At 39.4% G+C, this 18,848-nt stretch overlaps 1 protein-coding gene across 9 annotated transcripts in view; it reads right to left on the reverse strand.

The window, feature by feature from the left end:
- LOC122229688 (LIM domain containing preferred translocation partner in lipoma) overlaps positions 1–18,848 on the reverse strand; it is a 680,467-nt gene that overhangs the window by 96,797 nt on the left and 564,822 nt on the right. For all 9 annotated transcript variants that reach the window (XM_042955071.1, XM_042955069.1, XM_042955072.1 and 6 more), the window contains one exon: positions 13,231–13,400. In XM_042955071.1, coding sequence (XP_042811005.1) covers positions 13,231–13,400 — 170 coding nt within the window. The remainder of the gene's footprint in view (positions 1–13,230; positions 13,401–18,848) is intronic.

Below are 18,848 nucleotides of genomic sequence, written 5' to 3' on the forward strand. Positions count from 1 at the left end.
CTGCATTATCTATTTTGTGGAAAACCTATTTGTATATTTTGTATGCTTTAGAATACGATTTAGTGTCTGCCTAAACTAGACTAACAATATAAATCTTGACTTTTTTTAAGAGTTACATGTTAGAAAGTTCAGTTTTATTTTAACTAACATGTCCTAATGGCTTTATTAATATACACTGCCTCAAATATCTCTTAGCATTAATAAAGAGCCAGCCTACAAAGTAAAAAAAACATAACTTTTGTGGAAGACATGTACTCTTCTTTCAAAAAAAAATTTTGGATGTAACTTAAAACCTCATTACATATGTGTATTTGTGGCTTTCAGAGCTTAAAGAATTCCAGGAGCCTCTATTCACCTGTGACACCTTCAGCGTGTCTTTCCTCTTCTCTTGGCTACCCATATTATATTTTCCCATATTATAAACATAAAATACTGATTTATTAAATAATCTTAAAAAATTTTTGTAATGTTTATTTATTTTTGAGAGAGAGAGAGACAGAGTGCTAGCAGGAGAGGGCAGAGAGAGAGAGAGGGAGACACAGAATCTGAAGCAGGCTCCAGGCTCTGAGCCATCAGCACAGAGCTCAATGCGGGGCTCGAACTCATGGACTGTGAGATCATGACCTGACCCGAAGTTGGACACTTAACCAACTGAGCCACCCAGGCGCTCCTTAAATAATCTTTAAGTTCAACAAATATCTTTTTGAAGACCTACAATATATCAGGCCCTTGTCACTGTGAAGTGCCCATAAAGAGCCTCACCATGCTATGATGATGACACCAACCTCTCCAGCATCCCTTGATGCTGTAGGGAAGTGAACAAAAGAGAGAACCAGAAAGCAGATTTTTTTTTTTTTTTAAGTAAGCCTGGCTGGAGGCTGGCTTCCCTGGCTGGAGGGAATTACCATGTCCCATTCAAAGTCATGTGAACATAAGAGAACCTCCATTCAAACTCTCTGGTCGTTTTCATCTGGGAGTCTGGTCTGTGTGTTTGACCTTGAGTGCTAGCTCTTATGATAATTCAACAACTGGAAGCTAGACAGCTGGCTTTACTCTCACATCTTTCCCTTCAATCTTTTATATTTACATTTCAGCAATGACTGCTCACAGGGTCCCAGAGCCAAGTTCTCCTCTCTGCTTCATATACGCACAGGGAGTCTCAAATCCAAGGTGCACCAAAGGGTAAAGAGGCAAAGACCCTCTCCGGAGACACTAGGATCTAGAGTGAAACCAGGTACCTTCTAGCCTAGCAGGGACAGCTCACCTGTTGTGATAACAACCATGGAAAAGATAAGATGAATAAAATGTGACACCCTCGTCCCAGCATACCACCCTCTCTAAGGGTTGCAAACAGTAAGAGAATAGGTCAAAACTCAAATTATTTTGATATCAATTGCAGAGAGTTAAATCACAGGAGCGAGGAACAAACAAAAGCATTGCACAGGAAAAAGCCACATCTATTTGGGGGAAGTTCTAGGAAAGCTTTTTATGGTTGGTTGATATAGATTTTCAAACTATGGAGACGGGGAAACTCTGGGGCACAGAGAAGCCTAAGATATCAATGTCCAGGAGAAGATGGTCCCATTTGGCCAAGTGTGGCTAAAGAAAATGCATAGGAGAGAGGTGGGAGATGGCGAAGTATTTTGGGACTATTTCTTCGATGAGCTGGGCTACAAGTACAGACACATGGATCTCAAAACTGAGCACGCATAAGAATCTCCCTCAAGAGGCTTGTAAAAGATGCACATTTCTTGGCTCCTTGTGCAGAAAGTCTGGGGAGTGGCCCAGAACTTTACTTTTTTTAGTTATTTTTTTAATGTTTATTTATTTTTGAGAGAGAGAGAGAGAGAAACAGAGCATGAGTGGGGGAAGGGCAGAGAGCGAGGGAGACACAGAATCCGAAGCAGGCTCCAGGCTCTGAGCTGTCAGCACAGAGCCCAATGTGGAGCTTGAACCCACAAACTGTGAGATCATGACCTGAGCTGAAGTCAGATGCTTAGCTGAGTGAGCCACCCCAGCGCTCCTAGAACTTTACTTTTTAATGAGGACTTGAGCGTGATTCCAAAGCAGGTGACCTCTGACACATTTTTGGAAAACCAAGCTTCTAGAGTCTCATGACTGGACTCTGCCCATCAGACCCTGTGAGCTCTCCAACCACCAGCATGCAGGTAACATTCCATAGACTGCAATGCTGACTAATGAGAATCCTTTGGGGGTTCTGTTTGCACGAATCTGGGTCCTGGCCCCGTGCAGTTACTTATTGCTTAAAGCACCCACACTTTCATTTTTGGTCAGCCCTGTCAGCCTCTCTGAACCTTTTAGTTAGCTACTGGGGTAAAAAATATTGCTTTCCTTCTGTTTGTGGGGAAATTTAAGGGAAAATAAATGAGGTGAATGCAGAATAGCAGCTGGTCAAGCTGAGTGTAAACAAGGTCTGACTTTCCATAGCACGTTTTTTCTTGAAAATCATTTGCTGCCTCATACCAGGCCTGCTAAGTGAAAGACTGAATGTCTTACCTAGGACTCTTGAACTTATGTTCAGGTTTGTTTTTAACATTGATTTAAATTTTTTTTTTAACGTTTATTTATTTTTGAGACAGAGAGAGACAGAGCATGAATGGGGGAGGGTCAGAGAGAGGGAGACACAGAATCTGAAACAGGCTCCGGGCTCTGAGCTGTCAGCACAGGGGCCCGATGCAGGGCTCGAACTCACGGACCGTGAGATCGTGACCTGAGCCGAAGTCGGCGCTCAACCGACTGAGCCACCCAGGCGCCCCTTAACATTGATTTTAAAGCACACACATACAACACACACACACACACACACACACACACACACACACACACACACACTCTCCTCTGTCCCAGTCCTTTTCTTCTAATTGGAAATGTAAGGTTATAGACATTTTTCTCTTTTGAGGGTACAGAGCAGTTCAGAAGACCCTACAAACACAGATTATGTGCTGTATCTGGGTAATTATCATTCCTTTATCCTTTAAGAGACAAACGATACATACGAAAGAAAATGAGGAACAGACTCTTTCCTTATTTTCTTTCCATCCTTTTATCTCTAAAGTAGGAAGTTTACTGAACCCCTTGCCAACAATTCACTCAGCCTAATGAAGTGTACAAGTAATAGGATTAAATAATCTTAAACCATTATTACAGTGGCCTGATGCTGACATTCATCCAAACTCTGGCAAACACCGAGTGGTGAGTTCATGCTTGATTTAAAAATAAACAAACTAGGGCAGTGGGAAGGTTCTAGCATAAAGTTTCAGAGGCATTTAACCTGGAAATCTGAGACTCTCCATCTTGGTTGGAGCTGAAGCAAACCCTGTCCTACTTCTACACTCTCCAACCAAAATTTACGGAATCCAACATTTTCTAGGGATGGTTCTCTGGAGCCGGCAGCCACATATGATTAAACCTCTTCATGTCAGTCCCAAAGAAAGCAGTTCTTTGAAGGCATCATCAAGGTTCATGGTTTCTATTCCTGCCTCTGCCATTAATAAACCATATAACCTCAGGCCAATCAGCCAGCTTTCCTGGCCTTTAGGTTTTCTCAGCTGTAAAATGACGTTATTGAATTTCGACAGTTCCTTCTGGCCTTTAAAAAGCATTCTAATTCTATAACAACAGAAATAAATACAGTTTGGGGTAGGAACTAGAGAAAAAGATTATGTTCAGCTAGCCTCTTCCTCGTTCTGGGCAGTCTGGTTGCAAGCCTGTGCCTCACTACTCTTACCCAGGCCCGCCTTGCAGGTTGCAGAGATATGGTGAGCAGTAACCTTCATCAGCAAAGGGCTGCGGGCTATCTGGGGAAAAGGACTAAATAAAAACCTTAACAAAGGACGACACAGTAACTCTTCCCCCCACCCCAAGTCTCGTTGTTGTATAATTACAGGGTGATAATATGAATGCCTGTTAAAACGAGAGGTGTTTTCCAAAGCATATTCAGTCCCCAAATCATTTTGCTCATGGGTTAATTATCCCTGTAAAATTTCATGGCATGCTTCACTTAGATCATTTATGCTTTCAAAGGCTTGCCTAGGTATTTTGTAGTTTTTGTTGCTTCTGCATAAGGCCTTTTTTCCCCCCTGTTATATTTTCTGAACCTAATTTATAATTTTTATTTTGTCAGGTAACTACACTTTTATTATCTTAAAACTTTAGATTTTCTCTGATTTTCTAGACTAATTATATCATCTATAAATACTGACATGTCAGAGTCTTATGATTTTGAGTGAAAAAGTCTCAAAAATAGGTCTGAGAAATGCTATTCCATTAAAATTAAGAAATACTATATATAAATGACACTATATTTTTAGAGATAAGTAGTGAAAATAGAAAGAAATGCATGGATATAATAAACAAAGTTAGTATAGTCATTACCTCTGTACAAGAGTTTGGGGAATGTGATTAGGGACAAGAACCTAAGGATTTCAGTGGAATTTCTAGTGTTTTATGTGTTAATCTGAATAAAGGTACATGAAATTTTGTCATATTATGCTTTACATCTTTATCTGTAAGAAATATTACATAATAAATTGATATATATGTAAAATGAAGAAAAAGATATATATATATATGACCATATATGTACGTATGTAAGTGTGTGTATGTATACGTATACATATGAATATATATGACTTTGTTTCCCAATTACCCGTAATGAAGACTAGAATGCTAAAAACAATATAATAGCAGTCATACTATGCATACCTGGCAAGATCCGGGAAGACATCTGACCATTAGTTTATTTTATCCTATTAAACGTATATCTTCCTTTTTCTATTTTACTTAGGGCTTGTTTTGTGTTCTTGCAACCATTTTTGTTTTAAACAAGGATAACATTGCAATCATGGAATTACCTGGGATGTTTCATTGTGTGGCACTCAATCTGCTATTTCATTTAGCATTTTTGCATGGGTGAAAGATTAGCATACTTTTCTTTTGGGGGCAACCTCATTTAGGTATTATTAATCAGGATGGGGCTAGCTTTCTAAAATGATTTGTGAAGCTTATCTTCTCTTACTGAGCTCTGAAAATTGAACTATTACAGGAATCATTTGTTCTTTAAAGATCTGAGAAGTCCTTTTAGTGAAATTTCCTGATAATTTCTCAGGTCTGCATTCCACCCATGTTTATGGACTTATTCAAGTTTTTGTCCTTTGCATTTTAGGTGTGCATAGGTCACAGTCTCTTCTATAAAATTTGAAGTGTAATAATTTTTAAATGTCTTCTGTACATATGCTAAGAGCTTCTTTTTCATTCCTAATTTTCTATAATTTTTGTTTTTCTCGAATCTTCACTGGATGCTTATTTATTTTTCTTTTCAAAGAATCATCTTGTGGACCTAAAAATTCTAGTATTTCTCAATTTATCAATAACTGCCTTTATTTTAATGATTCCTTTCTTCCTTTAGACTTTGTTGCCCTTTTCTAGGTGTTTAGATTAATATACATGTGCCCTTTTATGTTGCAATTAATGATCCTAGCTGTACTTGGAATTCAACTCTGGTTGGGTCTCATTCTGGTTGTTGTGCAGCATTATCAACATCATTACTTTCTAAGGAATCTTTAACCCACAAGTGGGCTTATTTTTTTATCCTTGGATACATTTCTTGTCTTGCTGAACTCTGCCAGCCAAAGTAGGAACTGTATATGTTCCTCTTAGACTATGAGAGCGTGCTTTTTTTAAATCTCCCATGGAGATTTGGAAAGAAGATATAATCTCTTTGCTTATATGGACCAAATCAATAATGTTAATCATATTATTCAACTTCCATAATTGGTTTGTCAAGGACTACATGGAATGTGTTAAAGTTTTATAAAGAGTATGGTTTAACCATTTTCATCTCATATCTCATCAATATTTTTGTCTTATACATTTCAATGTAATGGTATTAAATGAAGAAAGGCTCAGGGCTGTTCCTCTGGAACTTGGCATTTATCAATAAAGTAATGTACTTTGGCCTATGTAATAGTTTTGTTCTGAATTATACTTTGCCTGTTATTAATACTGTAGTTAGTAGGTGATTAATATTATTTTCTTTTAGCCTGAATATTCTATTACATATTTTCCTCTTTCTTTAACTATCAGTTGTATTGGTTCATTGCTTATCATCGTTTTATTAACCCTGGATTTCCCATACACTTTAGTTCAGTTAATTTGTTTGTCTGGTGGAATATTTTCTTTGAGTCATTTTCTTAGAAAGAGTAGGTAGGCGATGTATATTCTTTTTGAATGCCCGTGGAATATTTTAAATAAACTATTTTTGGAGAAGGCAAAATTTGATGTACTGTGATGTAACAAAAGCAAGTTACTAATTAGTACAGGATGGTATGATCCCATTGTATGTGTATGTGTGCACATGGAAACCACACTTCCATAAATGTAACTATATACCTGTATACAGGTATACTGAAATAGAAAAGGTGTGTTAAACTGCTATATTATTTAAATGGGAGAGTTATGCATATTTTAAAATTTTTCTTTAGTGAGCATATAATACTTAAAAACATAGTTGCTGTTTTTTTAAGAATGACTACTATAAGAAAGAATATTTTGAGTTCAATATTTCTCTAACATGTCCAAAAGTAAGGTGAAAGCCACTTTATAAAATTAGAATGAAGGTTCACTGTATTTTTTTTAAACTTGACATTATGAAAAAAAGGTAATAGAGAAAAAAATTAATTACAAAAAAAGAAACCTAGTAGTAACAAATGAGATTTCCAATGACTGGCTGGGTCTATGAAAAGAGCTGGTCCTGAGAATCAAAGTCCAGGTCAAGTCTTGGATCTGACACTCACACTTTACAGAATGGGGCAAGCTGACTTTTCCTAAAACTCGGTTTCTTATTACTGGAAAGGAAGGCAGTGATAATCATACCTATTTTCTAGGATCATTGGAAGGTGACATAAGATAAAAGTGCTCTTTAAAAATTAAAGCACTCAACAAATGTTAGTTATTATTATTTTTAACCAGGAAAAAAAAGGTTTTTCCCTTAAAATCTGAGGCATTTCAGGGAAAGCCACATGTAATGCTCAAGAAAAGAGGAGGCTTATGGTTTTTTGGCCAGTAGAAGTTCAGCATCCCTTTTGTAATGCTAGAAGGCATGATTTATGTGGTCATCAATTTAAACGTTAGAAATGGAAGGCTCTAATCATGGAGGGCTGTCACTATCTTCCTATCTTCAGGAAGTTGAATATTAGTTTCTGGGTGATAATATGGACCTAGCAATCAAATGCAAGTTAGAAGATCTGTCCCTAGCCTTAGTTTGTCTTTTGCTTAGACAATATCAAAGCCACCGTAAGCACCTCCCTGTCACCCCCCCACCCCCGCCCCGCCCCTGCTGTCTACTTCACAAGGTTCTAATAGGAATGATTAGTAGTAGATAGCATGGTGAAGTCGCTTAAGAGATTGACAGATGTCCCTCTTTCTTGAAACATTTGTTGTTGTTGTTGTTGTTGTTGTTGTTGTTTGCTTTTCCTTTCTGGCAGACTGCTTGAGGGAAAATGAAGAAACAGCAAGAAGAAAGTAAGTGTCTGTGCACATGCACTTGGTGCAAGGGAGAGAGACGGACCCTCCTTGGGGGTGAAAGAGCAGGGGTGGGCAATTGAGAAGAGGGAAGGGAAGTTCGCGTGGGTTTTTTGGCTTTTGTCCCAACGCTCAGCTCCTTTCCCAACATCCACATAAAGCACCAGCCATAACTGCTTTTAAAACACTATTAGGAGGGGTGCCTGGGTGGCGCAGTCGGTTAAGTGTCCGACTTCAGCCAGGTCACGATCTCTCGGTCCGTGAGTTCGAGCCCCGCGTCGGGCTCTGGGCTGATGGCTCGGAGCCTGGAGCCTGTTTCCGATTCTGTGTCTCCCTCTCTCTCTGCCCCTCCCCCGTTCATGCTCTGTCTCTCTCTGTCCCAAAAATAAATAAAAAACGTTGAAAAAAAAATTTAAAACACTATTAGGAGGAACTGAGCATATAAAAGGACAACCTTCCTGCAGAGGTACAAAACCTACCACCTAAGGTAAGTTGAAAAGTTCGAATGTTTTAACTGTAGCCATTTAGTGACATACGGAGCAAAAGGCCGCTACACTGTTGGTCACTAATGTGTCAAATTCGGGAACATTACCATGTTTAGTCTCCCGTGGAGTTGGCCTCCTATTCCCTGAGGTCTTTTAATTACTTGGATTTTAACTAATAAAGATGTCTGTACCAACTTCCACTGTTGAGAGAGTCAGAAGTTGGATTTGATCCACTCTGAGTAAGAGCCCTGGTTTAGGAGAAGATCCTTGGCTGCCATTTCATAAACAGGCTGAGTATCTGAGAATCACAGATGTGCCGTGTCTCCAGCCCAGACTCCTTGGTCATGCTAAAAACACAGCAGTTCTTTTGTTAATCTGTATTTGTGGGTAAACCTGTCTCATTCAGGACAGAAGAACACTTAAGTGGAAGGCACGGTTGCTGTCCCTCATACTCATACCAACAAAAAAATCTTCTTAAGCAAAGCATGAACCTCTTCTTCTCATATATGTCCTCACATTCTTTCTATGACATTTATTTATTTCAGTATTTCCATAGCAACTGCAGCTATGAAATTACCCCCAACATAGAGGATTTCTAAATTGTATCAGATTATGCTAAGGGGAAAAGCGATGATAATAATGTTATTAATGGATTAAGCCCTTATATCAGTATAAAATTTCATAATGTATAAACTATCACAAGTGTTCATTCCTTCTCTTTGGAGATAGGGAAGACGTTAATATCTGTCTTTCATAGATGATGATACCAGTACTCAGACACTAAATGACTTACCCAAGGTCTCACCTAGAGAGCAAGAACTAGAATCAATATATTCTAGTTTTATGACTTTACTTCTAAGGAAGTTTAGTGCTTTCAATTTTAATCTGTTCATTTATACAAATCCATAAGAATAATCAAAAGTAAGCTTTTTAAAAATAGATGTATATGTATGTATATGGACATACATATATGTATACATTATTTATTGAGAGAGAGACAGAGTACGAGCAGGGAAGGGGCAGAGAGAGAGGGAGACACAAAATCTGGAGCAGGCTCCAGGCTCTGAGCTGTTAGCACAGAGCCCAACTTGGGGCTTGAACTCACAAACCGCGAGGTCATGACCTGAGCCAAAGTTGGATACTTAACCAACTGAACCACCCAGGTGCCCCCAAACTAAGCTGTTAAGAGATCACCAAAGTAGAAAAGCATCTCATTGATTTGCAAATACAAATACATACAAACTTAAATTACATAATGCACTTATTTAATTGGCTCAAAATAAATATAAATAAACCTCTTCAATCGTGGATAGATTATAGTTTAACATATGGGTTCATATTGCTGATGGTTCTGTGAGTTTGAACAATGTTTCTAAAGAAATTTAGAAATTTAGAAATGTTTCTAAAGAAAGCAAAAGTTCTCCGAAGTGCTGTAAAGTAAATGTGGTCACAAAAATCAAACAATTTATGCTAAGGAAAAAATTCAAAGTAAAATAATGAAAAACCTTAATCAGCTCTTTATAGGCATGTTATTTACAACACTGAAAGAACAGAGAATACCCAATACCTTTCTAGGGGCAAATAACTTTAAAATGTAGTATGCAAACATAAGGTAAAATTAAACAGACAAAAGCTATAAATAGAGATTATTAACAATGGAAAGCCATATACGTATTTAAATTAAGTCAATCAATAGAAAACACAAAAGCATGTATAAAAATCATTAACGAGAGTTATAATACCTTACAGAACCAAATTGGTTTAATTACATGTGTATATGTGCAAGGATTAAAGATTCAAGAGACAACAGGAAAATATGAATAATCAGTGAAGGAAAGATGAAGAAGACCTAACTAGTGTATTTTCCCTGTAAATTATGTAATTGGTTAATTTAAATATGATCTAAGTTGATTCTTAATAATCAATTTAGGCAAGAATAAATTAAATTTATATTAGATGGGTCTCCTTCTTGGACTCAGAGCATTGAACGTGGGTGGTCTTTGCACAGAAATAATGAACTACATCACGATCTTGAATAATGCCACCACACTGACTGAGGCCCAGAGCCTGGGTTTTCTGCACTTTCCTTCTACAGGATGTCTCTCAGACATCAGTTTCCACAAGGGAACGAGAGGCAGTTTGACTGAATGCCACTGCAGTTGGCCCTGTTCCCAGGGCTTTAGTTCCAAGAGACATACACACAACCCTAGGATCCTCCTTACTACACACTCTGTCTTCAACACCAACTTGTTTCATTTTATACCCTGAGCTTCCCCGATCCCCCCCAAAAGAAAGCTCTTTACTTTTCTGGTGTGGCAGCTTATTGGATTTACGAAAAGTTCCAAAGAAATTACAATGCTAGAACATCCATCCGAGAGCTTGAGGTCCGTGCTAAACTCTGAAATCAATATGGAACAAGGGCCTCTGAATAAAGCTTAACTGAATTCTGACAAGAATTAAGTTGCATTTTGGAGTCACCATGGATAGGTCTCATAAGGAAAAATCTTGATTAACGTTTCTTATGAGGGAGGGAAAGTCAAGAGGGATGGTAAGAATTTCCATTGTTTGAGTCCATCCCACTTTCCAAGGATGTGATTAAATATCTCCCAGATACTCTACCTTGTCATAAGCTCGGTCTAGTAACAGGGACCCAAAGTAAAAGAAACTCCCTCCTGAAGAATCACTGAGCTCCTATGCCTGGCGTAGAGATCGAAACCTGAGCCCACATGCTGTACAAACCCATAACTGAGTCAGATTACACTTTTTTAGTCTTATTACTCAACCAGGAGGGCAAGAAATGCATTTAAAAATGGGGCAGGGGTGTGCCTGAGGGGTTGAAACAATTTCCTAAAGCCCAAAGAATTTCACAGCCCTTGTAAGGTCCTTATATTCAGAAAAACCACATATGCCAGAAATCTTGCCAAAATTAATCTCAGAATAACATTCATTCCATTACCATTCCCTGGGCAGGCCCAGGGTGCTTTACAGGATTGCCCCATTTCATCCTCACAGGCCTTTGGGAGAATCCTACAATCATCCCTATTATACTGTGGAGGAAACTGATGCTTAGAAAGATCCAGTAACTTTCTCGAGGAGACTAAGCATGAAGTGATGACATCAGATTCAAGCCATGTTCTTCATACCTGTTATCCTGTTTCCCAACACTTCTCAGGGTTCCTAGCTCTAAGAGACACAGGAAAAAATGAAGGAGGCTGTCACCGCAGCCCCGTGAATGGTAGCAAGAATCAACCATGCAGTCTGAAAAAGGACAGAAAATAGAGACAAGAGCTACAGCAGAAAAACACAGCAGTCACTTCATATAAGGACAAAGCCATAGGGGCTTCCAGAAGCTCTGCTGGCATCATTATCACAGAGTTCGCTGCAGTAAAGAATTCCATGTGGTGGTCCTAAGTCATTGTGAATGACAGCCCATGCAGTCTGCTTACAAAAGACAGGGAGTTCTGTAATTTTCTCTTTTCAGTAAAGATTTCAAAGGTTGATATTTGAAATATTCTCATTTCTTTTGAAATTTTTTAACGTTTATTTATTACTGAGATACAGAGCGTGAGTATGAGAAGGACAGAGAGAGGGGAAAACGCAGAATCTGAAGCAGGCTCCAGGCTCTGAGCTGTCAGCACAGAGCCCCACGCGGGGCTCGAACACACAAACTGAAAGATTATGACCTGAGTCGAAATCGGACACCTAACTGACTGAGCCACCCAGGCATCCTGAATATTCTTATTTCTTAAGGAGGTAAGCTTTGGTTCGATGAGCTTTAAGCTCATATGTAATGGCTCCCTGAGATCAACAGGACACTATGGTATTTGTGTTTATGTTCCAAACAAGCTAAAAATGTGTACTGTCAGCAAAGACTACGGGACCAAGGGTGTGAAAAACTGAATATAGCCCCAGGTCTGACACCAAGGATTGAACAGAAGAAGTCATTTTCCTCCTCTCTGTGTTTCTGTATTCTCACTTCTAAAATGAGGAGTTAGACAAATGACCTTTTTTTTTCCTTCCCAGCTCCAGCATTGTGTAGTACTATTAGGAGGCTATCTACGTTTAAGTTAAATTGCCTTTAGGGAGGAAAATGGAATAAAATTGAACCTAAGAGATGCACAAACTATACTGAATCCCTCCAGATCTTAATCTTAACAAACTTTCAGATCTGTGCTACAGAGACTCGAGGGCTGCAATGAGTTAGAGCCGTCAGGTCACAGGAAGATAGATACCAATGAGACCAGGAACTTTGCGATGAACTTGAACCTTGGGGATCTGCAAGGCTATGTATAACTCCTAGGACCTTGCACCCAAAGCTTCTTTTACGTAAAAATGCCCCGACACTGTGGTGAAACCATGCTTCTTTTGTGGGTTTGCAAAAATGCACTACTTTTCCCACTAACAAGTGCTAAACAGATTAAAAGTATGCAGATAGATAGCAAAGAAATGCATTTTAGATTTTTAAAAAGTTTATGCTCATTCATCACATTGATCTATCTTCTGATGTGTGTGTAGCTTAATGTGTGTTCTTAAGTAGCCTGGTAAAAACTGAAAAGAGTCACCTACTTATGTAATTAAAGTATAGTTGTTGTGTTCTTTAAAAAAAAAAAAAAACAATTATTACCTCAGTCAGTATTACTATTCATTTTCCTTTAGGGGAAATTCATTTCCTTCTATAATAAAGGGTTTATTTCTTTGCATCATTGAAAACTTGCTGGGCATGGTGGTAAGAAAATGTTTGAGTGGGTAAGAAGTGATTCAAAGGGGCCAGGAGTTTGAAAGAGCACAGACAAGTCCAGAGGCCCTGTGTTGTTTCTTTACCAATACTGGCAAATTCAAATGCAAGGTGAGACCTAATAAGAAGAGGTATGACTAGGGGAAACCTTCTGATGTTCAGGGGGTGATGTGAGAGCTTGTACATACATGCTTGAAAGCCACAAGGTGATGATCCAGCAGACCACTGATGGACCCTCCTCATGCTTTTCTGACCGCATGTGAACAGGGAACAGTTAGAAAAAGTTAAGGTCTGCCAATTTACACACACACACACGCACACACACACACACACACACACACACACACTTTGAAATCTGTGGAGAAATAAAGATCCGATGACTACATTCTATCTGGAGTGACTGGCATTCTGCCAAAGAAGACATCTTTGCAAAGCACAGGAGGCGCGGCAGAGGGAGTCTGAACTTACAATGTAGCAGGGCTCACAGTAGGCTTTCTTCTCCACGGCATAGAAGGGCTGTCCTCGGAGCTTGTTGTTGCAGATGATGCAGGTAAAACAATCCACGTGGAAGACCTGATCCATGGCGGTGCATCCTGTCCCTTCCCCAACTACGTTTTCCCCACAGCGAGCACAGCGGCCTGAAAGAAAGAAGGGATTGACTGCTAAGAACACACCAAGGAACACCTTCAGTCCTTCTGAAGAAGACAACATGGAGGAGACAGCAGGTTCACAGTGGCAGCGGCAGCAAGAGGGCTGACACCCCCACCACCGCCACCACCAGGCACGAGATCACCAACATAGCCAGGACTCACCTTTGTGAGGCTGCCATGATGGAGATTTTACACAAAGCATTTGAAAAGTTGACCCTCACAGCTCAAGACCCTACAGAACGTGACAGAGTAGAACTCAGGTCTCCGAATGTCGAGGCCAGTGCTGTGCCTCCAGTCTCACACACAAGTCTAGGAAGAACATGACTCAGCATAGCAGCAGTGGAAGGCACAGCCTAGGAAAGTCTTTCTGCTTAGAGAGTCTACGTGTCCAGTTAGACTGTGAGGGGACTGGGTCCAAACTCAAACTGCGCCTCCTTTCACAAAAGCCCAGGTTGTAAAATCTCTCTGCATCCAGCCCTCAATGACAGATCAAAAGGGAGTCCCTTTTATTTCCCGACAGCTCTGACTGCTGGAAAGTTCTTTCTCATACTGAGCCAGACTGCTTCCTCATGCTCACTGCTACCCAGTAGTTCCAGTTCTGTCTTCTAGGGCCTCATTAAGCAAGTCTCCCACTACACTTGACACCCTTTAAGTTATTACAATTCAGTTAGTATTGCCTCCAAGTGTGATCATACTTTGAATGTCCCTAAAACCTATAACAGATTCCACATACTTGTAAGGGTTTGAGTCCCGAAGGCCCTGGTTGTCACTGTCCAGCCCAGCGTTCTGTGAACTTTCAGCATTCTCAAACTGATTTATGGGACATGTGGACCACATATGGACATCAGATTTCAGTTTTAAAAAAATCATTGTTTTAAATAGGAACAATAAAACATTACAGAAGGCAAATATTTATGTCAGCGTGAAGCCCTGTGCTGGTTGCAATCTGTATCTCTATCTGGTTCCGTCATGGGAATCTTGAGCCAGAGGTCAGATCCACATCCAGTTTTCTTTCTTAGTCTTTATTTCGATAAGTAAAAAGTCTTAACAAATAATTACAGGTCGCTGGGAATGTCAGCAAGAATCTGCGCTGTGGGCTTTGACACATAAGCTGTAAGCAAACCCAGTGTTTCCCACGTGTCAGGCATTTTCAAGGTGCTTTATATACATGTTAAGCTCATTTCATAGTTACAACCACCTATGTCGTAGGTCTGTTGCTCTCCCTATTGTACAGATGAGGAAACTGCGTCACAAAAACGGTCAATGAAATTCAAATCCAAGGAGTCTAGCTCCAGCGTCCATGGTTTTAACCACGATGCCGTTCTGCCTCTGTTTCGTTGTGTGCATCGGGATTGAACACAGAGCTGACATGACGGAGAGATTTCTCATGAAGACTGCTTTCAGCACTCCATCCACTGGATTGACAACCATTTCACACCTAAAAACGGGAGGGCTAAATGTTTCAACTTGGGAGGAAAGAGCCAAATATATTTCTAATCCTCTCTGGTTGCATTGGCACTGGAAAATAGTTCTATACATTCTGTTGCAGGACTTAAATGTATTTTTAAAATATAACCCAAACGACAGTCCATTTTCCCCCGAAGGAATAAGAAATATCAAGTACTGGAAAAAAGAGTTAATTAAACTCTTGGAAACTGACTGCCACTATGGTAGCTGATACTATAAAGTCCTGATATCATATTCTTGACATTGGATAAAAACTTTTGTAATAAACCTTGTGGTTGTTTTATAAACTTCTGCCCAAGAGTCAACTTGTACCTGTTTTTATTATGAGATAGATAACCTTAGAAAAGTGCCTTTAAAATTTGGAACTTAATTGCCTTTAGTAACAAAATTAGGTTATTGCATATGGCTCTTGTTTTGTGATTATTCAGAAAAGAAACCCGGCTTAATTGGTTTACTAAATAGTTCACTGTGCTACGTCTCAACTTGATGCTAAAATTAGAGTTTCATGCCACTATCTGACATTTCATTACAGAAAACACACTGGGATTATAGGCAAATGGATCAGTTCATAAAGTCTAATGTTTAAGGAGTCATTAGCATAGTTTAGTATTCAAACTTTTCTTTTTCAACTGCTTGTGCAAACCCATCATATCTGTTTCACAACATACAGATTTGCTTCCAATATTTATATTGGAATCCTTGTTCACAAAAATTTACATTTTTAATATTAATCTGAAGTGGTATTTATGGTATTATCGTTATTACTATTTTTCCCGCCTTCATTGAATCATATTGAAATCACTGATGTATTCTGGCGAACTAAAGAAACAATGAAATACAATAGTGATAATGAAAAATATAGGTTTAGCATCAGCAGGAAAAAAAAAACATACTAATGACATGAAAATACTCTGAGCTGAACGGCACTGTTGGTGAATACTGGTCAAACAACACCAGTCAACAGAGGTTTTGTGATATTTGTGCAATCTTTTAAGAATGTGATGATTATTAACAGTGGATTGGTTACATGTGAAAACTGTAATTTTACATTTCAGATCTGTTAAATTCAGGTCAACAGAATTATTATTTTTTATTACTCTTTTCCTTCCTAGACCTTAAACTGGGTTCCTTGACAGTCCACCAGGGACTACACAGTGATGTGTGGACCACACTTGGGCAAACAAAAAGAATTCTGGCTAAATGTCTTGGTGGTCTATGAAGCAGCTGGAGATAGCGATTGGGATCTAAACTACAGCTGATCCACAGCATAATCTCTGGAACCCAAGAGCTCACTCTTCACAGTTTATGGAGAGTTTGCTAGCTATCCCTGAGGATCTGGGAGAGAATCTCAATCACCGATTAGAGAGAAAGATCAGGGAAGACCCCTAAACGTCAGGCTGAACAGAAAAGCTTTGCAATTTTCATTCTGTTCAACAAACATTCCTCAGGTATCTACTCTTGCAAAGTACTATATTCTGCTTTTCTGTGATAAATGGAAATGGAGTAGACTTGGTCAGTGCCTTTTACAGGCATTACAAGACCACGTACATTCTACAATCACATGAAAAAAAGGTGCCACGTGCCAGAGGAGAAAGTGCTGTGGAGGTGTGGAAGGAAAATCATATGTGATAGGGGACTTAGGAAGGGTTTTATGGGAAAAGATGCACGTGAGCCCAGCTCGAGGATGAAATTGTGACAGGTGGAGAGGGGAGAGAGAAAAACATTTTAGTATTTCCAAAGGGAATGAGTGGCTGGACTTGACGGGATCCCACACGTCTGCAGTGGCTTGGTGCTGGCACAAGGGTTTGTCTTCTCAGCTATGAAAGCAGATGGGCCGGATTCATAAGGAACAATCTTCTCCTTTGTATTTTGGAGGATATTCTTCCAGAGTGGGTCAAGCTAATACGCTGAACCCAGACATGACCAGCTCTGCTGCCTCCCATATTTTTCCTATTCTTGGGAGAAATCGGGGACACGGGCTCGAGGGCAGTCAGTCTGGCACCTTTAGAATCACAAGCCCAGAAAAAAAAGCTAAGAACAAAAAATAAAAATAGCCCTACACATCAGCAGGACAGAAAAGGTGCCCGAATGTTCCCTTTTCACATTAACAGAATTTACAAACTATGCCTTTTCGGGAAGCACTCACAATGGAAAGAAAGTCACTCAAGCATGGTTCATCCTTGCCCCTAGAGGGGCTTATACTACACATCATTAAAATGCACACCACAACCTGAATGCCCATCTTCTGGACAAGTATTCAGCACTTTTAAATGAGAAACACCAGGGGGAATGGTACCAGACTTGAAGGCATCAGAGCATGAAGGAAACAGAGTTTGATTAGGGGCCAGTAGGAAGCTCAAGTTCAGACCCAGGGCTGGTATGAGGAGCTGGTTGGCACAGCTTAGCACAGTAATTTAAAAAAAAAAAAAAAAAAAACAATGACAGAGGGTCAGACCATCTGAGGAGAGTTCTGACAGTAAATTAAGATGCCTAGATCCAACAATAAATAAATGAAAAGAACTGGTTTCTAAAGCTTGGTTATGTATTATTGCTTGCTAGGTATATCGCTTCATATCTGCTGTGGAACCCATTATGGGTTCTTTTCACCCCTTCCCCCAGTCCCCTGTGCTAACTATAGCAACCTCTGGAGTGTCTCCGAAAGACTTCTATCTGCAACATGCCTACTACCTAAATCAGGCTCCATTATCATTCATGGGCCATTGCAATGGCTTCCTGACTACACCAGTATCTCTGATTCACTTCCTCTTATAAATGGAAGGGCTTTATGGAAGTCTTAGTATTGAGCTAAATCTGGAAGGTTATGCAGAATTCAAATAAGTCATTTTTAGGAAGGGCACGGGTGGAGAGTGATATTACAGGTAGATCAACAGGGTAAGCAAGGGAGGTAGATTAGTGGGACACAGGTTTTCATATTTATTGGTTCCAGTTTTCTCTTTTGGTAACATGAATGTATTTCCTTTATAATGTGAAAAAAATTTTTATTTGAAAATGTTTTTCCTGTGATCCTGGCACCATTACTATAAGAGGCCACAGGCCCCCTTTTCCAAGCCCTGCTTGTTTTGGGGGTAGGATCAAAAATGTCCATAGCCATCTTAAAAGTTGGTGATACTTTCAAACTTCTGCATTATTCACCATCAAAAGTAAACTAGAAAATGTATGCAGACATCAAGCTAGGTCACATTTATCTTCATGTCTCCCTTGCTATCTGAGTTTTAATAGAAATTTTAGGCACAAGCAAACGTAATATTCTCTTTTTAAGAATCACAATGAATTGAAACCCTATATGCTGATCGCATATCAGGCTTCTCATTATGCACCTTCTTCAAAATATTCTGAACAAAATCCTGTTTGAAAAGTTGAATCAATAGGGTTATATCAGGGTAATGAAGTCATGGTAAAGTATTCCTAGAAACAAAAAGATTGTTCCAATTTATCCTACATATGGCCACTGGAGTTATCTTTCTAAAGCAGATACTCCATTAAGCCGAGTCAGAAATTATCTTCTGCTGAAGGTAGAAAAAGATAATAGAATAAACTTGCATTCTTTATATGACAGGTCCATCTGACATTCACTGAAGGTACTAGAATGACGGCATTTTCTAATCACCAAAGCTTTTGTTTTATAGAATCCTGTAGCATTATTGCACATAATAATAGACACCCTGCTTTTTAAACTACTTAAGTCGTAGGACAGTGATTTTCAACATTGCCAATATGCTGGATACTCTGGGGAACATAAAAAAAGTACGGATTACTGGGTTCCAGCTCCAGAGATTCTGATTCCATTGCTCTAAAGTGGGATGTCCTAGGATTGAAGTTTAAAAGCGCTCCTGGTAATTCTAATGTTCAGCCAATTTGAGCCACTGTTCCAAGGGGTACCTATTTCTGTACTGCTCATCAGGATAACAGTGGCTGAGCATTGCCCAGATAGGCTTGTTTAATATGCAT

The sequence above is a fragment of the Panthera leo genome, chromosome C2, assembly GCF_018350215.1.
Source record: "Panthera leo isolate Ple1 chromosome C2, P.leo_Ple1_pat1.1, whole genome shotgun sequence".
Classification (NCBI taxonomy): domain Eukaryota; kingdom Metazoa; phylum Chordata; class Mammalia; order Carnivora; family Felidae; genus Panthera; species Panthera leo.